Consider the following 20,593-nt stretch of genomic DNA (forward strand, 5'->3'; position numbering starts at 1 on the left):
GCCTATTGCAAAAGTTAGTTTGTTTTGCGTAACGACACCACTAAAGTGCATTGATTGATGAATGGTCGCCTATTGCAAAAGTTAATTTGTTTTGCGTAACGACACCACTAAAGTGCATTGATTGATGAATGGTCGCCTATTGCAAAAGTTAATTTGTTTTGCGTAACGACACCACTAAAGTGCATTGATTGATGAATGGTCGCCTTTTGCAAAAGTTAATTTGTTTTGCTTAACGACACCACTAAAGTACATTGAATGATGAATGGTCGCCTATTGCAAAGTTAATTTGTTTTGCTTAACGACACCACTAAAGTACATTGATTGATGAATGGTCGCCTATTGCAAAAGTTAGTTTGTTTTGTTTAACGACACCACTAAAGTGCATTGATTGATGAATGGTCGCCTATTGCAAAAGTTAGTTTGTTTTGCGTAACAACACCACTAAAGTGCACTGATTGATGAATGGTCGCGTATTGTAAAAGTTAGTTTGTTTTGGTTAACAACACCACTAGAGCACACTAATTGATTCATCATCTGCCATTGTAAACGTTAAAGTTCGTTTTGTTTAACGACACCATTAAAGCACATTGATTGATTAATCATCGGCTATTGCATGTCAAACATTTGGTACGTCGCGTTAATATGCGTCATTGTGTCTTGTCTGTGGCCCCATTGGGCTATGTCTCGTTCCAACCAGTGCTCCACGACCGGTGTAACAAAGGTTGTGGTATGTACTATCCTGTCTGTGGGATGGTGCATACAAAAGAACCATTACTGCTAATCGAAAAAGAGTAGCCCATGAAGTGGCGACAGCGGGTTTCCTCTCTCAATATCTGTGTGGTCGTTAACCATATGTCTGACGCCATATAACCGTAAATAAAATGTGTTGAGTGCGTCGTTAAAAAAAACATTTTCTTCCTTCATTGTGTCTTTTATAAATGCAACTCTTTCACATGTTTTCCGTGGGTTTTCTTTTAACGATTTTGGAATATCTGAATTGGTCTTCATTCCCCCTTGTTTGACACCCGGTATATGATGTGGTTTTCGTGCTGAGGTGTTGTTAAATATTCAGTTCACTATTTCGCCAGTGATTCTTGGATGCATATCTCTCTATGTGTATATCCAGTGAGTTCTGTCTTGTACACAGATTGTCAAACCAGTATTGGGATCAAACCCCACCTGAGAATATTACATGAGTGGCCATTTTACAAGTGGCAGGACGTAACCCAACGATTTAGGATCGATCCCCGTCGTTGGGCACATTGGGTTTTTGTTGTTGTTGTTTTTTGGTCCCAGCCAGTGCATAACGACTGGTACATCAAAGGCCGTGGTATGTGCTATCTTGTCTGTGGGATGGTGCATATACAATATCCCTTACTACTAATGGACAAATGTTGCGGGTTTCTTATCTAAGACTATATGTCAAAATTACCAAATGTCTGACGTGCAATAAAATACAAATTTGTATTGTATTGTTTATCCAATAGCCGATGATTAATAAACCAATGTGCTGTAATGGTGTCATTAAAGAAAACAAATCTTTTATCTTACAAAAAGTTGTTGTAAAACGTATCTGACGAGTGAAAGTGAGTTTGATACGTTTCTAAGCAACGAGTTGTAAGATAAATAGTACATAACGTACACGAATGTTGTATTCTCTTTATGTACATATTCAAATACCAAAACGTATCTAACGAGCGAAAGAGAGTTTGATACATGTTTAAACAACGAGTTGTAAGATAAATGGTATCTAAAAGACAAAAAAGTAGTATTACATTTTTTAAATTATTATCCTCAAGAATCAGATTTAAAAAAAATGTCAACATCTTTTCCAAATAAAATATATTTACAGTAATTGCGCTTGCATTTAAATTATGTGTCACAATCAGTTTCAGATGAACTTATATATCACATAACGATTAGGCTTATTTCATTGGTTGTGGCGACGGGTCATCACGAAGCAGCAACCAATCACAAGTGTCAAAAGTGAACCCGAAAGTGTGTTGGATATCAAAACAATCCACAAGGGGTGATCTTTCACAAGAGCGTGTTAAAACAAATTCAGAAAGGATGAGTAATTCTGTTAGAACTTTGTCAAAACATCCATTTGATTTGTCTTTTGCAGTGATATGCAATAAAAAGATTGTTGATTATCTTTTGACATCAACGTGTACTTGACCACTGAAAGAACGAAAGATAAATAATGCATTGCAGAAAATAATATGTTAACTGTTTTCTGCAGTAATCTAAACCAACATCAGAATATGATATCTTTGTCTTAACCAAGTTATTCATCTTTTAATAAATGTCGTCGATTCTTATTGTTCTCCACAGTCTAGGTTTTCACAAAACAAATACAATGTTGAGCAAATCTACAACACGAATTGAACTCTTTCACATCATCCATACCATGTTTTGCACTTTATGACATGCTTTGTCCATACCATGTTTTTATCTCTCACATTATGGCTTCCATTGTCCATACCATACTTTTGTACATTATACCTTCCAATGTCCATACCATGCTTTTTTCACACTATGGCTTCCATTGTCCATACCATGCTTTAGCACATTATGGCTTTCATTGTCCATACCATGCATTTTTGCACATTATAGCTTCCATTGCCCATACCATGCTTTTTTGCACATTATGGCTTCCAATGTCCATACTATGCTTTTTTGCACATTATGGCTTTCATTGTTCATACCATGCTTTTTTGCACATTATGGCTTTAATTGTTCATACCATTTATTTTTTTGCACGTTATGTCTTTCATTGTCCACACCATGAATTTGCACATCGTGATTTGCATTGTCCGTACCATGTATTGCACAATGCGATTCTGTTGGAATGATACGTGTCGAGATCTGACGTGTTGGAACTGTTAATTATATGAAGATCATAAAACAGATTTAGATTAACATACGAAAACCTATTTCATAAATGGTTATCAATTTGACTAGGTCAACGACGTATACAGAGCATGTCTGGATTTGACATCAACTATTCACCAGCACTGTGAGGACAAGAGTCAACAGTGATCTTGCTATAATAGTTCTTTGTAGAGAAATGTCGTCTGCCGAGCTCGTGTCGGCCGCACCCACCGACAGGAACTGCTCCCCCGCCACGTCGTCCTCGTTCTGGATGTTGCCGTGACTGGCGAATATGCCAGCGCCATGTTCCTTCTCAAGGCTGTCGAAATGTTCTATCTGACTCTGTGACGGGCAGCCGAGCCACCAGTTGCCAACATCTCGGGGGTAGCCATCGTCAACCTGGGTATAGAAATATAGAAATGTGGAACACAATTAAATATATTATAAGATACATGTAGCTTGGTATTAAAAAATATTATTTTGAGCTCTGTTCATTGTCAAACATATTTAGATTGGGGCAGTTTTTGTGCAGTTCTCATGCAGATAGATTAACGACTGGATATTTAAAGTGTAAGTAAAATTAACGCACACTAGACAAACGCGCATAGTAAACGTACATCATGCTCCGCGCACGCGCGTACACACACACACACACACACACACACACACACACACGCACACACACTTTTAAGCAGCGTCGACATATTTGGTTTCCTAAAGTTTAATTCACAAAGACGTTATTTTCGAATCAAATGTAGCAGAAATCAAATTACCTGGGATTATAAAGTCAAACTTGGGCGTCACCAGGGTAGGGTGGGGGTTTTTTTTCAAAGTGAAAAACTATAAAAATAATTGTTAAAACGCGGTTCACTCTCTGTTTCCTTTATTCTTTCTTTCTTTCTATTTTTCAATAATATTTATTTCTGTTCATATTTAAATTGCAAAAATAAATTACATGTATGTATTATGGAGATGGCTTAGTAAGTTGTGCCTAATCCATTTGTTCTTTAAAAAGCAATAAAATATGTTTCAGTCAACGGATCTACCGAGGAGGATCGATCCTGCATCGCAAGCACCTCAGGCGAGCACTCAACCGCCTGAGTTAAATCCCGCCTCTACTTACCCTGAAGTTACTGTCGTGAAATCGGTAATATTGTCGTGAAATCCGTAATATTGTCGTGAAATCAGTAATATTGCCGCCTGAGTTAAATCCCTCCTCTACTTACCCTGAAGTTACTGTCGTAAAATCGGTAATATTGCCGCCTGAGCTAAACCCCGCCTCTACTTACCCTGAAGTTACTGTCGTGAAATCAGTAATATTGCCACCTGGGTTAAATCCCGGCTCTACTTACCCTGAAGTTACTGTCGTGAAATCGGTAATATTGCCGCCTGAATTAAATCCCTCCTCTACTTACCCTGAAGTTACTGTCGTGAAATCGGTAATATTGTCGTGAAATCGGTAATATTACCGCCTGAGATAAATCCCGTCTCTACTTACCCTGAAGTTACTGTCGTGAAATCGGTAATATTGTCGAGAAATCGGTAATATTGCCGCCTGAGTTAAATCCCGTCTCTACTTACCCTGAAGTTACTGTCGTGAAATCGGTAATATTGCCGCCTGAGCTAAATCCCGCCCCTACTGGTAGTACTATACCAAATAACTTCCGGCTGGGTCAAAGTTCGAGGTGCACCCAACTTTTGATAGAGAAGTGAACACCACAAGTCCTGTAATTGGTTATAAATGTGAGTGTGTTGGTTGTAAAAAATAATAGTTTCATCTGGGTAAAATAAATGTGCAATTTTATTTCATCTAGTACCAATGTGTCAAGTAGCCTTGTGCTTGAAACATGTATGGGGTACCTGTAAAAAAAAGTACTCGAATTTTGTGCGAAACTAGGGTAGTCATAGACGCTACCGGTTATCTCAGAAACGAGCAGCTTGACCCCCATTTTGTTCTGATTCACTTTAAGTGTAAGGGGTGGTAGTATTTATATCCGTGGCGTTTATGTCGGTTGATACGTTGCAGGTAGGAGTTTTAGTGGCATATGTTACTATTGTCGTCTATGGGATTTGATTTGGTAGTATACACCCTACTTACCCTGAAGTTACTGTCGTGAAATCGGTAATATTGCCGCCTGAGCTAAATCCCGCCTCTACTTACCCTGAAGTTACTGTCGTGAAATCGGTAATATTGCCGCCTGAGTTAAATCCCTCCTCTACTTACCCTGAAGTTACTGTCGTAAAATCGGTAATATTGCCGCCTGAGCTAACTCCCGCCTCTACTTACCCTGAAGTTACTGTCGTGAAATCGGTAATATTGTCGTGAAATCAGTTTTTTTTTTTTTTTTTTTCTCTTTCACAATTTAGACCAATAGTCCAGTCTGTAAGATAAAATGAGCTGTTTTTTCCAGTTCGCCTCTCTTTCCATAGAGTTTGGTGTGTATGGCAGTTTCGATTGGCCACTCAGCTTGTCTCAGGTCTTGATGAATTGGACACGCCTGTAAGATGTGTTCTGCTGTTTGGTCTTCCAGGCCACAACTGCAGGTTGGTGTTGCTGCAAGTTTAAACTTTCTGAACATGTGAGCATTCAGTCGGTTGTGGCCTGTCCGGAGTCTCAACAGAGTTACTTGCTCCAAGCGACTGAGAAGGTGGTAATCATCTTGTTCTGTCCTGGGTCTGTTGGCTGCCTTTATCAAGGTTTTCTTCTCTGAGAAGCTAATGTTGTGAAATCAGTAATATTGCCACCTGGGTTAAATCCCGGCTCTACTTACCCTGAAGTTACTGTCGTGAAATCGGTAATATTGCCGTGAAATCGGTAATATTGCCGCCTGAGTTAAATCCCTCCTCTACTTACCCTGAAGTTACTGTCATGAAATCGGTAATATTGTCGTGAAATCAGTAATATTGCCGCCTGAGTTAAATCCCGCCTCTACTTACCCTGAAGTTACTGTCGTGAAATCGGTAATATTGCCGCCTGAGTTAAATCCCGCCTCTACTTACACTGAAGTTACTGTCGTGAAATCGGTAATATTGCCGCCTGAGCTAAATCCCGCCCCTACTTACCCTGAAGTTACTGTCGTGAAATCGGTAATATTGCCGCCTGAGTTAAATCCCTCCTCTACTTACCCTGAAGTTACTGTCGTGAAATCGGTAATATTGTCGTGAAATCAGTAATATTGCCGCCTGAGTTAAATCCCGCCTCTACTTACCCTGAAGTTACTGTCGTGAAATCGGTAATATTGTCGTGAAATCGGTAATATTGCCGCCTGAGTTAAATCCCGCCTCTACTTACCCTGAAGTTACTGTCGTGAAATCGGTAATATTGCCGCCTGATCTAAATCCCGCCTCTACTTATCCTGAAGTTACTATAGTGAAATCGGTAATATTGCCGCCTGATCTAAATCTCGCCTCTACTTACCCTGAATTTACTGTCGTGGAATCGGTAATATTGCCGCCTTAGCTAAATCCCGCCTCTACTTACCCTGAAGTTACTGTCGTGAAATCGGTAATATTGTCGTGAAATCAGTAATATTGCCGCCTGAGTTAAATCCCGCCTCTACTTACCTTGAAGTTACTGTCGTGAAATCGGTAATATTGTCGTGAAATCAGTAATATTGCCTCCTGGGTTAAATCCCTCGTCTACTTACCCTGAAGTTACTGTCGTGAAATCGGTAATATTGCCGCCTGATCTAAATCCCGCCTCTACTTATCCTGAAGTTACTATAGTGAAATCGGTAATATTGTCGTGAAATCAGTAATATTGCCGCCTGATCTAAATCTCGCCTCTACTTACCCTGAAGTTACTGTCGTGAAATCGGTAATATTGCCGCCTGATCTAAATCTCGCCTCTACTTACCCTGAAGTTACTGTCGTGAAATCGGTAATATTGCCGGCCGTTAAAGAAATAGGTTCTACCATTCTTCCACTTAAAGGCCGAGTCAATGCCATTAGGAATTCCTCTCCATACCGACATGGGTTTCGGGTATCGTGAATCGACCTTGTTGTCAGAGTATCGCCAGTACTCATTCCCTGAAGTGACAAGAGCAAGGTGTAAAGAAAATATCCAAGATAGTTCAGCTCTTGTTTAGCGATAATAAAATAAATTATAGATTTTACATCCCCGCCCCTCCCGATGATAAAGGCCCGCCCTCGGTTTGTTGTTGTTGCGTTTTGTATTTTTTGTTTTGTATTATGTAAAAAATTTTATTTATTATTATTATTTTATTTTTTTATTATTTTTTTTTTTTATTATTATTATTATTTGGGGGTATGGTTTGTTGTTGTTGTTGTTTTGTTTGTATATTTGCTAGTTTGTGTTTGTTTGTTTCTTTGCTTGTGTGTTTGGGGTTTTTTTTGACGTGTGTGTGTGGGGTGTTTGAGGTTTTTTGTTACTTTTTGTTTGTTTGTTTTGTGTTGTTTTGTTTTGTTTTGGGTTGTTGTTTTTTTGTTTGTTTGTTTGTTTGTTTTTTGGGGTTTTTCTTTCCTCTTTTATTATTGGCCAAAAATGTCTTTTCAACATATATGATGCTCATTGTGCGGTTTTTCCAATGTCTTGAAAAGATAAAATAAGAAATAAAAATTCATCTCCAGCTCTCATTTTGAAAATTTATTTCATTATTGCCTTAAAGGGACATTCCTGAGTTTGCTGCATTGTAAGGTGTTTCCGACTAATATTTGTAAGAAGACCAAACTGGATTTTGTTTTCAAACAATTTTGTACGTACGAAAAAAATAATATTTTAGGAAATAATATGAACTTTAACCGAATACAAATAATAGAACGACCAGAAACAATTTAATATACAGCCACTAATATTTTATGCAGAAAACTCAGGATTGTTCCTTTAAGTGTGAATATGAGAAAAACGTTTACATCATCGGATCCAGCGGTGAATGTGTCGGTGATGCCCCCCCCCCCCCCCCCCTTCCCCGCCTCCTCCATCGCCAAACGCCCAAGTTCGGAATGCCTCCAAATATTCAATGTTTAGCATACACTGAATCTGTTTTGACCTGGGGACTGCCATATTAATACTCAATATTAGAGTGTATGGATTTTGAATACATTAATGCCCATATTGGGCCCCTTCGTTGACTATTGTACAAATCAATTTTTAAAATTTCCGCACACTCCTAGAAAAATTCTCCATCCGTCCCTGGTCTAGCATTAGGCAAGACACCATCTACCATAAATTTTAAATACAGTACTGCCCTTATTGCATCCCTCCCTGACTATTGTAGATATTTTCTCTGGGGTTTTTTAATTTGCGTCAAACCAAACTGAAATTATTTACAACAAAAATAATTGTAGGAGGATGGGACAGACTATAGGCTAGTGTGTTTACGTGTGTGTTTTAGTTTTTTGTGTTTTTTTGTGTTTTTACGGTTTTTGTGTTTTTTGGTGGGGGGGGGGGGGTTTGGGGGTAAGTGTTTGTCTGTGTGCGTGCGTGTTTGTACGTACGTGCGTATGTGTGTGTGTGTGTGTGTGTGTGCGTGTGTGCGTGTGTGTGTCTCTGTGTGCGTGTGAGTGTATTTGTGTCTGTCTGTGTGTGCGCGTGCGTGTTTGTGTGTATGTGCGTGTGTGCGTGTGTATGTGTGCGTGCGTGCGTGCGTGTGTGTGTCTCTCTGTGTGCGTGTGTGTGTATGTGTGTTTGTGTGCGCGTGCGTGTTTGTGTGTCTGTGTGTGTGTGTGTCTGTGTGCGTGTGTGTGTATTTGTGTCTGTGTGTGTGACTTTGTGTGCGTGTGTGTGTATATGTGTCTGTGTGTGTGACTTTGTGTGTGTGCGCGTGCGTGTTTGTGTCTGTGTGTCTGTCTGTGTGTGTGTGTGTATGTATGTGTGTGTTTGTTTGTTTGTTTGTTTGTTTGTTCTTGTTTCCTTGAGAATACAGTAACTAATTCCACTTCATGTTATAACGTTTCAAGGTTCAAACAAATTCTTTTCGAAATCTAGGCCGATAACAAGGCGCTTCACATTAAATTAATAAGCATTACTGATGCAGTGTGACCATTAACGTTATGAAACTTACCTTTGATAAAATATGTCTTTCCATTTCCTCCCCAAACAAAAGCAGCCTCGATGTTATTTGGCACTCCCCTGAAGCCTTCACTAATTTTCCGAGCATAAATTAATCTAAAGTTATAAAATTTCCAATAATTTTCTCCCTGTGAAAGAGAAAAACATAAATATATTTACACAGTGGAATTGAAAAATTCGAAAACTTCAAGGGACCAGCAATATTTATCAGGATGTTGAAGGTTTTGATTTTTTTTTTTTTTTTAATTCTTCAAGTTGAGACGATGAAAACATAATGTAACTTTATAAAACAGGCTTATTTATTTCCCAAGTGGTTTGACGTGGTTGTTTTTTGCCCAGTTTCTGAGTAGGGGGCCATTCAAATATTACGTAACGCTCGAAGGGGTGGGTGGGAGTAGGTCCTAACGTTGTGTAGTTCTACAGGGGGTGGGTGGGTGTATTTAATAATGTTATGTAACACACTTTTAAATTGTTTTATTACTAATTAAAAAAAAATTTTTTTTTGGTTTTTCATAAACGCTCTGTTACGGCGACAATGTTTAACGTAGGTACTTATAGCTAGGCATATAGCCTATATACAATATATAAGGATTATAAATCGAGTAAAAATGCGTATCTGCCCTACGTTAAAATTATATACATCCATCACATGACTTGTTTGTGAATGGAAGGGGGTGGGGTGTCTCCAAGCGTTGCATAATATTTTGGGTGTGTATCGTCTAGCGTTACGGAGTGTTACAGGGGGAGGGAGGGTGTCTAATTTTGACAAAACATGGTGTTACGTAATATTTGAACGGCCCCTAGTGTGTAACATACATTCACATTGTAAATCAAATCACGCAACAATGTGTGTTGACTTAAATCATTAAATGATAAACGTCACGGAAATAAGTGAGGAGTCGTTAAACAACTATTCCCTTATGTTCCTTTTGTTTAACATTTTACGACCAGTTCAGATCACTTTTTGCGAATAAACGTTTTAAGAAAAAAGAAAAAAATTAAAAACAGAAGAAGAAATAAAATCAAAGTGAAAACAAAAGGAAAAAGAAAGCGTTTCTCCCGTATTGACAAGTGAAAATGGATGCGTAAGACTGAGTCTACATCATAGCACATAATGCCGTCTAATGGTGGATGAACATAAATCTAAGTTGCACAAGTGCATGAATAAATGAATGAATGAATGAATGAATGTTTAACGACGCACAAAATATATATCGGCTACTGAGTATCAATCAAAGGAAAGTACAATTATATAAATATGCATCGAGAACACAGTTGTATTTAGGTACTGTAGGTTACCCGATATGGTTTTAAAAAACGTTGGGGGCGAATGCAGGAAAATGTTTGGGGCACCAATGGACCAATTCGTAAAAAGGGCAACTCGAGAATTTGTTTTCAAACAGCAAGGCCAAAACAAATAAAAACACGAGGCACTCGAATATAGTTAAGGAGGTCGAGTGTCGTTATAACATACTATAAAAACACTGTCAGAAACTACCAAAACGTCTACTGTTCTTTAATTAATTTTGTTGAATATATTAACTATTAAAGGGACAGACCCTAGTTTCAACCCGTGTAAATTTACATTAAGTTTAGTTAATCTACAAACCTGTAACACATTTGGATAAAGTTACAACTGAGTAAAATATGAGTCTGTGACTTTGAAATGGTGAAATACCCTCTATAAATAGACTAAAACTCGACTCCATAACTGTTACTTCTCAGACGCACGTGTGTTTTAAAAAATATGAGAAATGCATTTTGTGATACTAAAAACACCAGGATGACTAAATACACTTCGAATGTACGGAAATTGATAATCAAAACTATAAAATCTAAGTAAAGTATGATTTCAGTTATCAAAAACAGCTCTAATAGTTAAAAATATACATACTGTTTAAAAACTAGGATATGTCCCTTTAACTATTGACGGTAAAGACCCTAGTTTCAGCCCTTGAAAATGGACACTAAGTTTAGTTAATCTACAAACCTGCAACACATTAGGATAAGGTGGACCCATTGGACTGTTTCTCGTTCCAGCCAATACACCATGACTGGTACACCAACGGCCGTGGTATGTGCTATCCTGTCTGTGGGATGGTGCATATAAAAGATCCCTTGCTACTAATGGAAAAATTGTAGCTAGTTTCCTCTTTAAGACTATATGCCAAAATTACCAAATGTTTGACATCCAATAGCCGATAATTAATAAGACGATCTGTTCTAGTGGTGCCGTTAAACAAAACAAACTTTAACTTTAAATGCTACACTCCCTCCCTAGTAAAACCCTGCACCCGCCCCTGTAGTCTAATATTTACCATAATTCCAATTGCATTTTATGAAGAAACAAGAATAAAAGAAAACAAAAATCTTGTGTACATGTACCTCTGGAACCTGTGTCAGTGGCATTACCCTATCTTTAAGCCCGAACCACGTAAGAAAACGTAGTTAAAATTGATTATAGCCACAGTGACTTACAATGAAGTTTACAGTTCCACAAAGAAACAATAGGCCAATTATAAGTACTCCTGTTAAAAGGGACATTTCTGAGTTTGCTGCACTTTTTGAAGATTTTATCGACTAACAGACTTTTTAGCGATTGTAATTACATATCAAATATGTCTTTCTGCATACAATATTAGCGGCTGTATATTAAACGTGTTTCTGATCGTTCTAATATTTGTACTAGGTAAATTTCATCTTATTTCCTAAAATATAGTTTGTTCGTATGTACGAAATTATTTGAAGATAAAATCCAGTTTGGGCTACTTACAAATATTAAGACGACCAGAAACACATTGAATATACAGACACTGATATTCTAAACAAGAAAATATATTTAACATGTAAGTTTAATCGTAGAAATATGTTATTAGTCGGAAACATCTTACAATGCAGCAAACTCGGGTATGTCCCTTTAAGAGAAACATCTTACAATGTAGCAAACTCGGGAATGTCCCTTTAAGAGAAACATCTTACAATGCAGCAAACTCGGGAATGTCCCTTTAAGAGAAACATCTTACAATGCAGCAAACTCGGGAATGTCCCTTTAAGAGAAACATCTTACAATGCAGCAAACTCGGGAATGTCCCTTTAAGAGAAACATCTTACAATGTAGCAAACTCGGGAATGTCCCTTTAAGAGAAACATCTTACAATGCAGCAAACTCGGGTATGTCCCTTTAAAGTGACAGACCCTAGTTTTTAACCACTAAGGCATATTTTTCGCTATTAGAGCCGTTTTTGATTGATGAAATTATACTTTACTTAGATTTTATTGGTTAGATTATCCATCTCCGTACATCGAGGCGTTTCTGGTCATCCGGGTGTTTTTAATATTCCAAAAATGCATGTTTCATATTTTATAAAACGCACGTGCGTCTGAAAACAAACGGTTATGGAGTCGAGATCTAGTCTATTTTAAGGATATTTCACCTTGTCACAGTCACAGACTTGTTTGAAGTTGTAACCTTATCGAGATATGTTACAGTTTCTTAGATTAACTAATCTTAGTGTCGACTTCCACGGGGTAAAACTAGGGTCCGCGCCATTAAAGGGACATACCCTAGTTTTTAAACACTAAGGAATATTTTTTACTATTATAGCCGTTTTGATAACTGAAATTATACTTTACTTAGATTTTATTAGTTAGATTATCCATTTCCGTACATTCGAAATGTGTTTGGTCATCCTGGTACTTTTAATATCACAAAATGCATTTGTCATATTTTTCAAAACGCACGTGCGTCTGAGAGGTAACAGTTATGGAGTCGAGTTTTAGTCTAATTTTAGAGGGTATTTCACCATTTCAAAGCCACAAACTAATTTTCACTCAATTGTAACTTTATCCAAATGCCCCTGCGTGTGCTGTAACCTCACCGTGGTGCAGGGGTGTAACATTCTCTTTGAGAATGGCCAATACAGCACAAAATTGAAGTTTTGAGTAAAATTCAGTATCCGTTAAATTCTGTGATATTTGTGTTTTTGCACAGTTCTTTACACTGTTTTTGTTTAAGTCTTGAATTTTTATATTGATGTTGATCATCACTTTATTTATTGCATTACCATAGTTTGAGACCCAATAGCCGATGTATTGTTCGTGCTGGGGTGTCGTTAAACATTCATTTCATTCATTATCCTACTAATGGAAAATTTTAGCTGATTTCCTCTCTAAGAGTATATGTCAGAATTACCAAATGTTTGACATCCAATAGCCGATGATTAATAAACCAATGTGCTCTAGTGGTGTCGCTAGACAAAATAAACTTTAACTTTAAATGTTCTCCGTAGAAACATGCTGCATCCGCCTCTTTAATCCTAATGTCTACTATAGTTCCAAATGCATTCTATGAAGAAACACAGGCCTCGGTGGCGTCGTGGTTAGGCCATCGGTCTACAGGCTGGTAGGTAATGGGTTCGGATCCCAGTCGAGGCATGGAATTTTTAATCCGGATACCGACTCCAAACCCTGAGTGAGTGCTCCGCAAGGCTAAATGGGTAGGTGTAAACCATTTTCACCGACCAGTGATCCATAACTGGTTCAACGAAGGCCATGGTTTGTGCTATCCTGCCTGTGGGAAGCGCAAATAAAAGATCCCTTGCTGCCTGTCGTAAAAGAGTAGCCTATGTGGCGACAGTGGGTTTCCTCTAACAAAAAACAGTGTCAGAATGACCATATTTTTCACATCCAATAGCCGATGATAATATAAAAAATCAATGTGCTCTAGTGGCGTCGTTAAATAAAACAATCTTTTTCTATGAAAAAACAAGAAGAAAAGCGTATGTACGTCTGGAACCTGTGTCAGTGACATTAACCCATCTTTAACCCCGAACCACGAAAGAAATCGTAGTTAAAATTGAGTTTAGTGACTTACAATGAAGTTTACAGTGCCACAAAGAAACAATAGACCAGTTGTAAGTACTCCTTTTAAAGTGACATACTCTAGTTTGTAAACACTACGGAATATTCTTAACTATTAGAGTTTCATACTTTTAAAATTGCACGAGCGTCTGAGAAGAAAGGGTTATGGAGACGAGTTCTAGACTGGTTTTTTAAGGATATTTCCCTGTTTCAACGTCACAAACTCTTGTTGCACTCTGTTATAACCGTATGCAAATCTGTTACTGTTTTTATAGATTTAACTAAACTTAGTGTCCATTTTCAGCCCATTTTCACGAGATGAAACTAGGGTCTGTGCTTTTAATGGTTAAATTATTTATAGGTAAAAAGCAAATAATTTCTATGCTATCGACTATTCTGAACAATTTCCATGTGTTCGTTGACATCCGAAATCGGCAAGTAAAATCACCAATTGATGTCTGAGGCAATAACTACCGAATGCATAATAAATGAGAGGAGTTATCTCCCATACTGTCGTTTGGAAAACGTATGACCAAAATGTGTTTCTTTTCTTTCTATCAAGCGCCAAGTTTAATACAAGGTTCTAAGAAACAGTTCAGATTGAAATAGTAGGTATTTACGACGATAGTAGAGCTAAGACCATACCGTGGAATGGGACATACAGCTCAGATAGATGGGGTGACGGTACCCAGCACAGCGTGCTGTAGCTTTATAGGTCAGAAGCACTAACATATTGTTAAAATGTGAAACAGGTGGGCGAAACCTAATGTTGTTATGTCATAAAATGTTGTAGTTGTAATTCCATTTTCAATTTCAGTTTCATTTTGAATTGAATTATCCTTTATGTTCAACTCTATCGGTAATTTGAATCTGATTTGGTATAAAGGAACATAATTGAATCACCGCTTTTTTTTAAATTTTAATTACCCAAATGAGCCAAAAGATAAAGGATCTAAACGGGATATGAGATTTTTAAATTATCTTTTGGCGAGTTAGTAATGAAAAACAGTTACCAAGCTCTAAAGCAGGCCCGTAGGAACGACTTTGAGGGTGTGTGTTGAGGGGGAGGGAAGGAGGGGGCACTGACGGATTGGGTACAAAATCAGATTTTGGTTACAATGGCAACCCACCCCCCAGTTCCTACGGGCCTGTACTGTAACTTGCGTTTTGCTACTTGACGATCAGCTTAAATACTGATTTTTATAACGATAACATATACAAGTCTATGAGGTGTGAAAACCGAAGAAAAACTATTAAATAATCACTTTGAATAAAAACGTATATCCATTATCCCAGTGCAGGGCGGCGTCTATGGGCGACTCGACCCCTCTCCAGTCCATAGTGATTCTCCGCGGAAAGCCGGTGTCGATCCCGTAACCGTTAAGTCTGTAGTAATAATCCCCTGTAAACGTTACAACAGTAGTTCAGATTACAGAAACCAAAACATGGGATAACGATAAGTAAATCATTCTTGTATTTACTCTCCTACACACGTCTTTTGATGATGCGATAACGACATACTTCCCTTAAAAACATCTTTGTCACTCAACATATATTATAAGTGGCTATATATGAGCTGGCTATCTACATGACGGTTATATTATTGGGGGAAAGTCCAGTATAGGGCCAACACAGCCCATCTAAAAGCTCCCGTGCGAAGCACATATTATATCTAGTATAAACATTAACTTATGTTAGAAGTCTTATGAATTTCTTAAACGTAAAAGACCTGAAACAAATATGGCTTTCGGACATAGCTAGTTCCAGTAGCCAGTCCGACATATTTTAGCTTGCTCGTCTATCTAAATGTGTTTTAAAGATACTGTCACGGATTTAAGGATCTTATTTCTCTAAAAATGGATAATAAATAAAAATTAGATTAAATGTTACAAACCAAATCTAGCCATCGCATCACCTGAACTGAACCATGATGGAGTGAAATCCATGTCAACCCTCTCGGCAATTTTAGTTTTTGAATTATGGACCATTGCCATAATTCAATTATTTTTACAAAATGTCATTAATAAATGGAGTATGATGGTTATGAAGATGGTTGAATAAAGTAAATTAAGGGACAAATCAAATTGTTTTTGTTCGGGTAATATTTTTGTAGACCATTAAATAGGTCAGTGGTCTGTGACAATATGCCTTTAATGTTGTTATAACCATTGCATCTTACCCTTAAAAACATACGTAAAGCCATCAGCATTCTGAGTGATGGAATCAAATTGCGGGTCACGGCAGATAGCCGGGATGGAGATAACGGGATCTCCCGAGGTCGGGACGGGTTTAGGCGGCTCTGCACGAATACCAGGCTTCACGTTGTTGGGTGGACCTAAAACACGAAGCGAAAAATATATCTCTTGAGAACCAATGCACAAGTGAGTTATGATACTCAACATTTCATAATACGAATATCAGGCGTATGTTCATTGTTGGGTGCCTCTAAAACACGAAAATATGTAAATATCACAATACCAAATACATCCTACACATTATGTATGGAAAAAAGTATATGCAGTGACCTTATTTCTTGTTTATATATCTCTCAAGCAAATAAATATATTATTCAATTATTAATGTTAATAATTCAATAAACAATTTATTTATCAAATAATTAGCACACATTTTGTGCCTTTATATGTGCATGTTTTACCTTTGTTTGACATCCAATAGTCAAAGTATTTTTATTGCTTGGGTGTCGATAATTATTCATTCTCCATCCATCCATCCACCCATACATCCACACATCCATCCATCCATCCCTGCATCTGTCCGTCCATCCATCCATCCATCCATTCATCCGTTTATCCGTCCGTCCATATGCCAACCACCCACCAAACACACCAACCGACGCACTCACTCACTCACCCAATCACTCACTCGCTCACAAACTCACTCATTCATATCTGAGTGGCCCGACAACTAGTCGTATGCAATCTCTTCACATGGATGGCTATTGCTAACAGGGATGATATCTGATGGTTATGAATCCGTTTATCTAGAATCCATCTTACCGTAGAGTTCCTGAATGGCGCCCACGTCATCGGCGTCGAGGGTGAACGATCGCTGGAAGCCGCGGTAGAACGGCGCCATCAATGCCGTCGACACGTCGGAGTGCGCCAACCCCAGGGAGTGCCCGAACTCGTGCGCCGCCACTTGGAACAGGTTCACACCTAGGCAATCAATCACAGGTAAAACAATCAATTCAGTCCAGCCACCGGCCTCGGCGGAGGCGTGGTTAACCCGTCGGACATAAGGCTGGTAGGTACAGGGTTCACAGCCCGATACCGGCTCCAACGCAGAGCCAAGTTTAATGACTCAATGGGTAGGTGTAAGGCCACTACACCATCTCTCTCACTAACCACTAACAGCTAACTCACTGTCCTGAACAGACAGCCCAGATAGCTGAGGTGTGTGCCCAGGACAGCGTGCTTCAACCTTAATTGGATATAAGCACGAAAATAAGTTGAAATGAAATGTAAAATCAGTCCAGCTTTACATCAGTAATATACTGAACAACAACAACAACAACAACAACAACAAAAAAGCCCGCAGATATAAAAAGGAAGGAAATGTTTTATTTAACGACGCACTCAACACATTTTATTTACGGATGTATGACGTCGGACATATGGTTAAGGAACACACAGATATTGAGATAGGAAACCCGCTGTCGCCACTTCATGAGCTACTCTTCCGATTAGCAGCAAATGATCTTGTATATGCATCATCCCACAGACAGGATAGTACATACTACGGCCTTTGTTACACCAGTTGTGGAGCACTGGCTCGAATGAGAAATAGCCCAATGGGCCCAGCGACGGGAATCGACCCTAGATCGATCGCGCAACAGGCGAGCGCTGTACCACTGAGCTACGTCCCGCCCACGCCGATATTCATTTATAGTTTTCTTTAGTTTTCTTTTAAAATGAGTTTTCCAATATCAAAATCGTATCTCTGTACAAGGCAGAGTTGACAGGACGTTAGGCGACATTTTAGGCTCATGTCTGTCTGTCTAAACCTTTCTGGTTCAGATTTATGGTTTGTCCCTGTCTCTATCAGTTTATCTCTATTACTCATTTCATCCTCCGCTTGTTGTTGTTTTTTGTGGGTTTTCTGGCATAACATCAAGGGCCATACCCAGAGTAAAATAAGTGGGGTGCAGTACAAAAAGAATCATGGCTCAGGATTTTATACTGATAGACAAAATGGAATCTTTTAAACTAAAGCAGACACGTTTTATTATTTTTCTGCATTTACAACTACCCTCATCCCCTTGTCTCTTCCAGGTACGGCCCTGATATCTGCCTTAAGCCAGACGTTGAGCCCACAATAAGCGTTCCTGAACATTTATTTAATACAATTTTGTTAATTTCCGACAAAACCATAAATTGTATTATATATAGTATATACTCTTAAAAAACGTAGAGGAGTTCCAACAAGAATTTACAATTGCCAAAATTATAAGGTATATTAGCTGTCGGGAATGGTTATATGATAATAGTGAATGAAATGGGCAGACATTACAACCGGTAGTTCAGTATTACAGTAGGTTTTATGACCACCAAAGATCTTGAAGGACGATTGGGGTCAGAAGTGAAATTTAAAAGTTGACATTTTTTATCGGTAAATCACAAATTCAAACAATAAAAATTACTAAAAGCCAAAAAATAAAAACTGTATGATCAAAAGAATGAAAAAGATTGACAGAAATAATGTTCCACAGTGATTAATGGACCTTCCTGAAAATTGTCAAAATCGAGAATGACACCCTACGCACGTGTACGGGGCAACTGCGTGATGCACGTGCAAACTATGGAATGTGTTTTGGTGTGTTGATAAACAGACCTGAACGTTCTTTACTAGGATTTCTGTGGTCCAAAAGTATGTTCGGTCTAATAGTTGATATTAACATTAATATTGCAGGTTCCCCTACTTTTTTTTGAAGAGTATATATGTGTGTATGTGTGTATACAAATAAACTAAGACAACGAGAGAGACAATATACCAGTGGATACAGCTATAGTCCACGGTTCCTCCTCGTCAAAGTGGGCGTCACCGCCGTATTGTGGGAAAAACGCGTGAGCCAATGTTCGGCCCCTTCCGTCAAATGGATTGCCATCGCCATGCGAGCGTCTGACGAATTTCACCTCTATATCCACGGGTCCGATCTGTTTTCTCGTGAAACGCAGGGGTGTCACCTCACTCCATACCTAAACATAGTGTTAACAGAAAGAAAGAAAGAAATGTTTTATTTAACGACGCACTCAACACATTTTATTTACGGTTATATGGCGTCAGACATATGGTTAAGGACCACACAGATTTTGAGAGAAGACCCGCTGTCGCCACTACATGGGCTACTCTTCCGATTAGCAGCAAGGAATCTTTTATTTGGGCTTCTCACAGGCAGGATAGCACAAACCATGGCCTTTGTTGAACCAGTTATGGATCACTGGTCGGTGCAAGTGGTTTACACCTACCCACTGAGCCTTGCGGAGCACTCACGCAGGGTTTGGAGTCAGTATCTGGATTAAAAATCCCATGCCTCGACTGGGATCCGAACCCAGTACCTACCAGCCTGTAGACCGATGGCCTAACCACGACCCCACCGAGGCCAGTACCTTAACACAGTGTTAATAGTGTATAGTTTAAAAACAACAACAGCCATAAAGTAAAGGAATGTTTGTTAAACGACACCTCAGCACACTTTAAACTTTTGGTATCTAACATTTGGTTATTTCGACATTTGGGATAGAGCGAGAGAGGGTGGGTGTGTGTGGGAGGGGGGGGGTAAGTGAAGGGCGGGAGAGAGAGGGAGGGAGGAAGAGAGATATATCTTCTTAGATATTTTAGAATTATTGTAAAACAAAAATTTGCGTTGAGATAGAAACGAGTAGTAGTAGTAGTTTATTTACTTTAAGCCGTGTGGCTCATAAGCATACAAGTATATACAATACTATAAGTCATATAGAAACAATAATCAGCATAAACATAAACAAGTGGATGTGTATTTGGAGGACGGACAGTTATACAGGTTGCGATCGTAAATGTAATGCATGTTTTAAATATTTTCCAAGGTTACAAAGTTGTTTTCTATTCTGAACAGACAGCAATTGCATTAATTTAAAAACAGACGGTCTTAACCAGTAGTATTTTTTTTACATACAATACGCGAATATGCAAATACAACGGACATATTAAAATACAATGAAATTCATCTTCAATGTTATCCCGATTACACATACGACATTTTCTCTGTGATCGTTCAGTTGCATAATACCTTCCTTGTTCAGTGAGTAATTGGTGCGATGAAACACGAAATTTTGTGATAAGAGATGAATAACAAATAGGTAATAATATCCTCAGATAATATTGTACAGTAACGTAAGGCAGAGGAGCGCAGTATGGATTATATGTTATTGTTGGTAATTTTAGACATGGGGCATCATATTCAGCAGGGTTGGGTTTTTGGGTGTATTTTTGTTTGTACAAACATTATAAATTGGAAGAAACAATTCCAATAAAGGCTGTACCAGAATTAACATCACGGGGTGAATTTTAGTATTATATACCCTATAACCACAACCTAAAGTTTTACCAAAACCGAGTATGAATGAACTAATCAACCATTTGACTCGTACTTACATCCACTGAAGGTTCAAGCAAGACTGTCTTGGGCTCACTCTTCGAGATTCTCCGGTGGATGTGACCAAGACAGGGGGACCGAGTATGCATAGGGGCAACATGAGAGACACACCAGGCATTCAACAATAACCATAGTTTCCCCTAACATTATCGACATAAGAGAGCGAGAGCGAGAGC

At 38.5% G+C, this 20,593-nt stretch overlaps 1 protein-coding gene across 1 annotated transcript in view; it reads right to left on the bottom strand.

The window, feature by feature from the left end:
• Positions 1-1,776: 1,776 nt before the first annotated feature.
• The window catches only part of LOC121376669 (stromelysin-3-like), a 58,533-nt gene continuing 39,716 nt past the window's right edge, over positions 1,777-20,593 (bottom strand). Inside the window, exons 5-11 of the mRNA XM_041504496.1 lie at positions 18,777-18,981; positions 16,783-16,941; positions 15,945-16,100; positions 15,031-15,167; positions 8,898-9,033; positions 6,731-6,903; positions 1,777-3,273 (exon numbers count right to left, since the gene is read on the bottom strand). Coding sequence (XP_041360430.1) covers positions 3,001-3,273; positions 6,731-6,903; positions 8,898-9,033; positions 15,031-15,167; positions 15,945-16,100; positions 16,783-16,941; positions 18,777-18,981 — 1,239 coding nt within the window. The 3' untranslated portion in view covers positions 1,777-3,000. The remainder of the gene's footprint in view (positions 3,274-6,730; positions 6,904-8,897; positions 9,034-15,030; positions 15,168-15,944; positions 16,101-16,782; positions 16,942-18,776; positions 18,982-20,593) is intronic.

The sequence above is a fragment of the Gigantopelta aegis genome, chromosome 1, assembly GCF_016097555.1.
Source record: "Gigantopelta aegis isolate Gae_Host chromosome 1, Gae_host_genome, whole genome shotgun sequence".
NCBI lineage: Eukaryota > Metazoa > Mollusca > Gastropoda > Neomphalida > Peltospiridae > Gigantopelta > Gigantopelta aegis.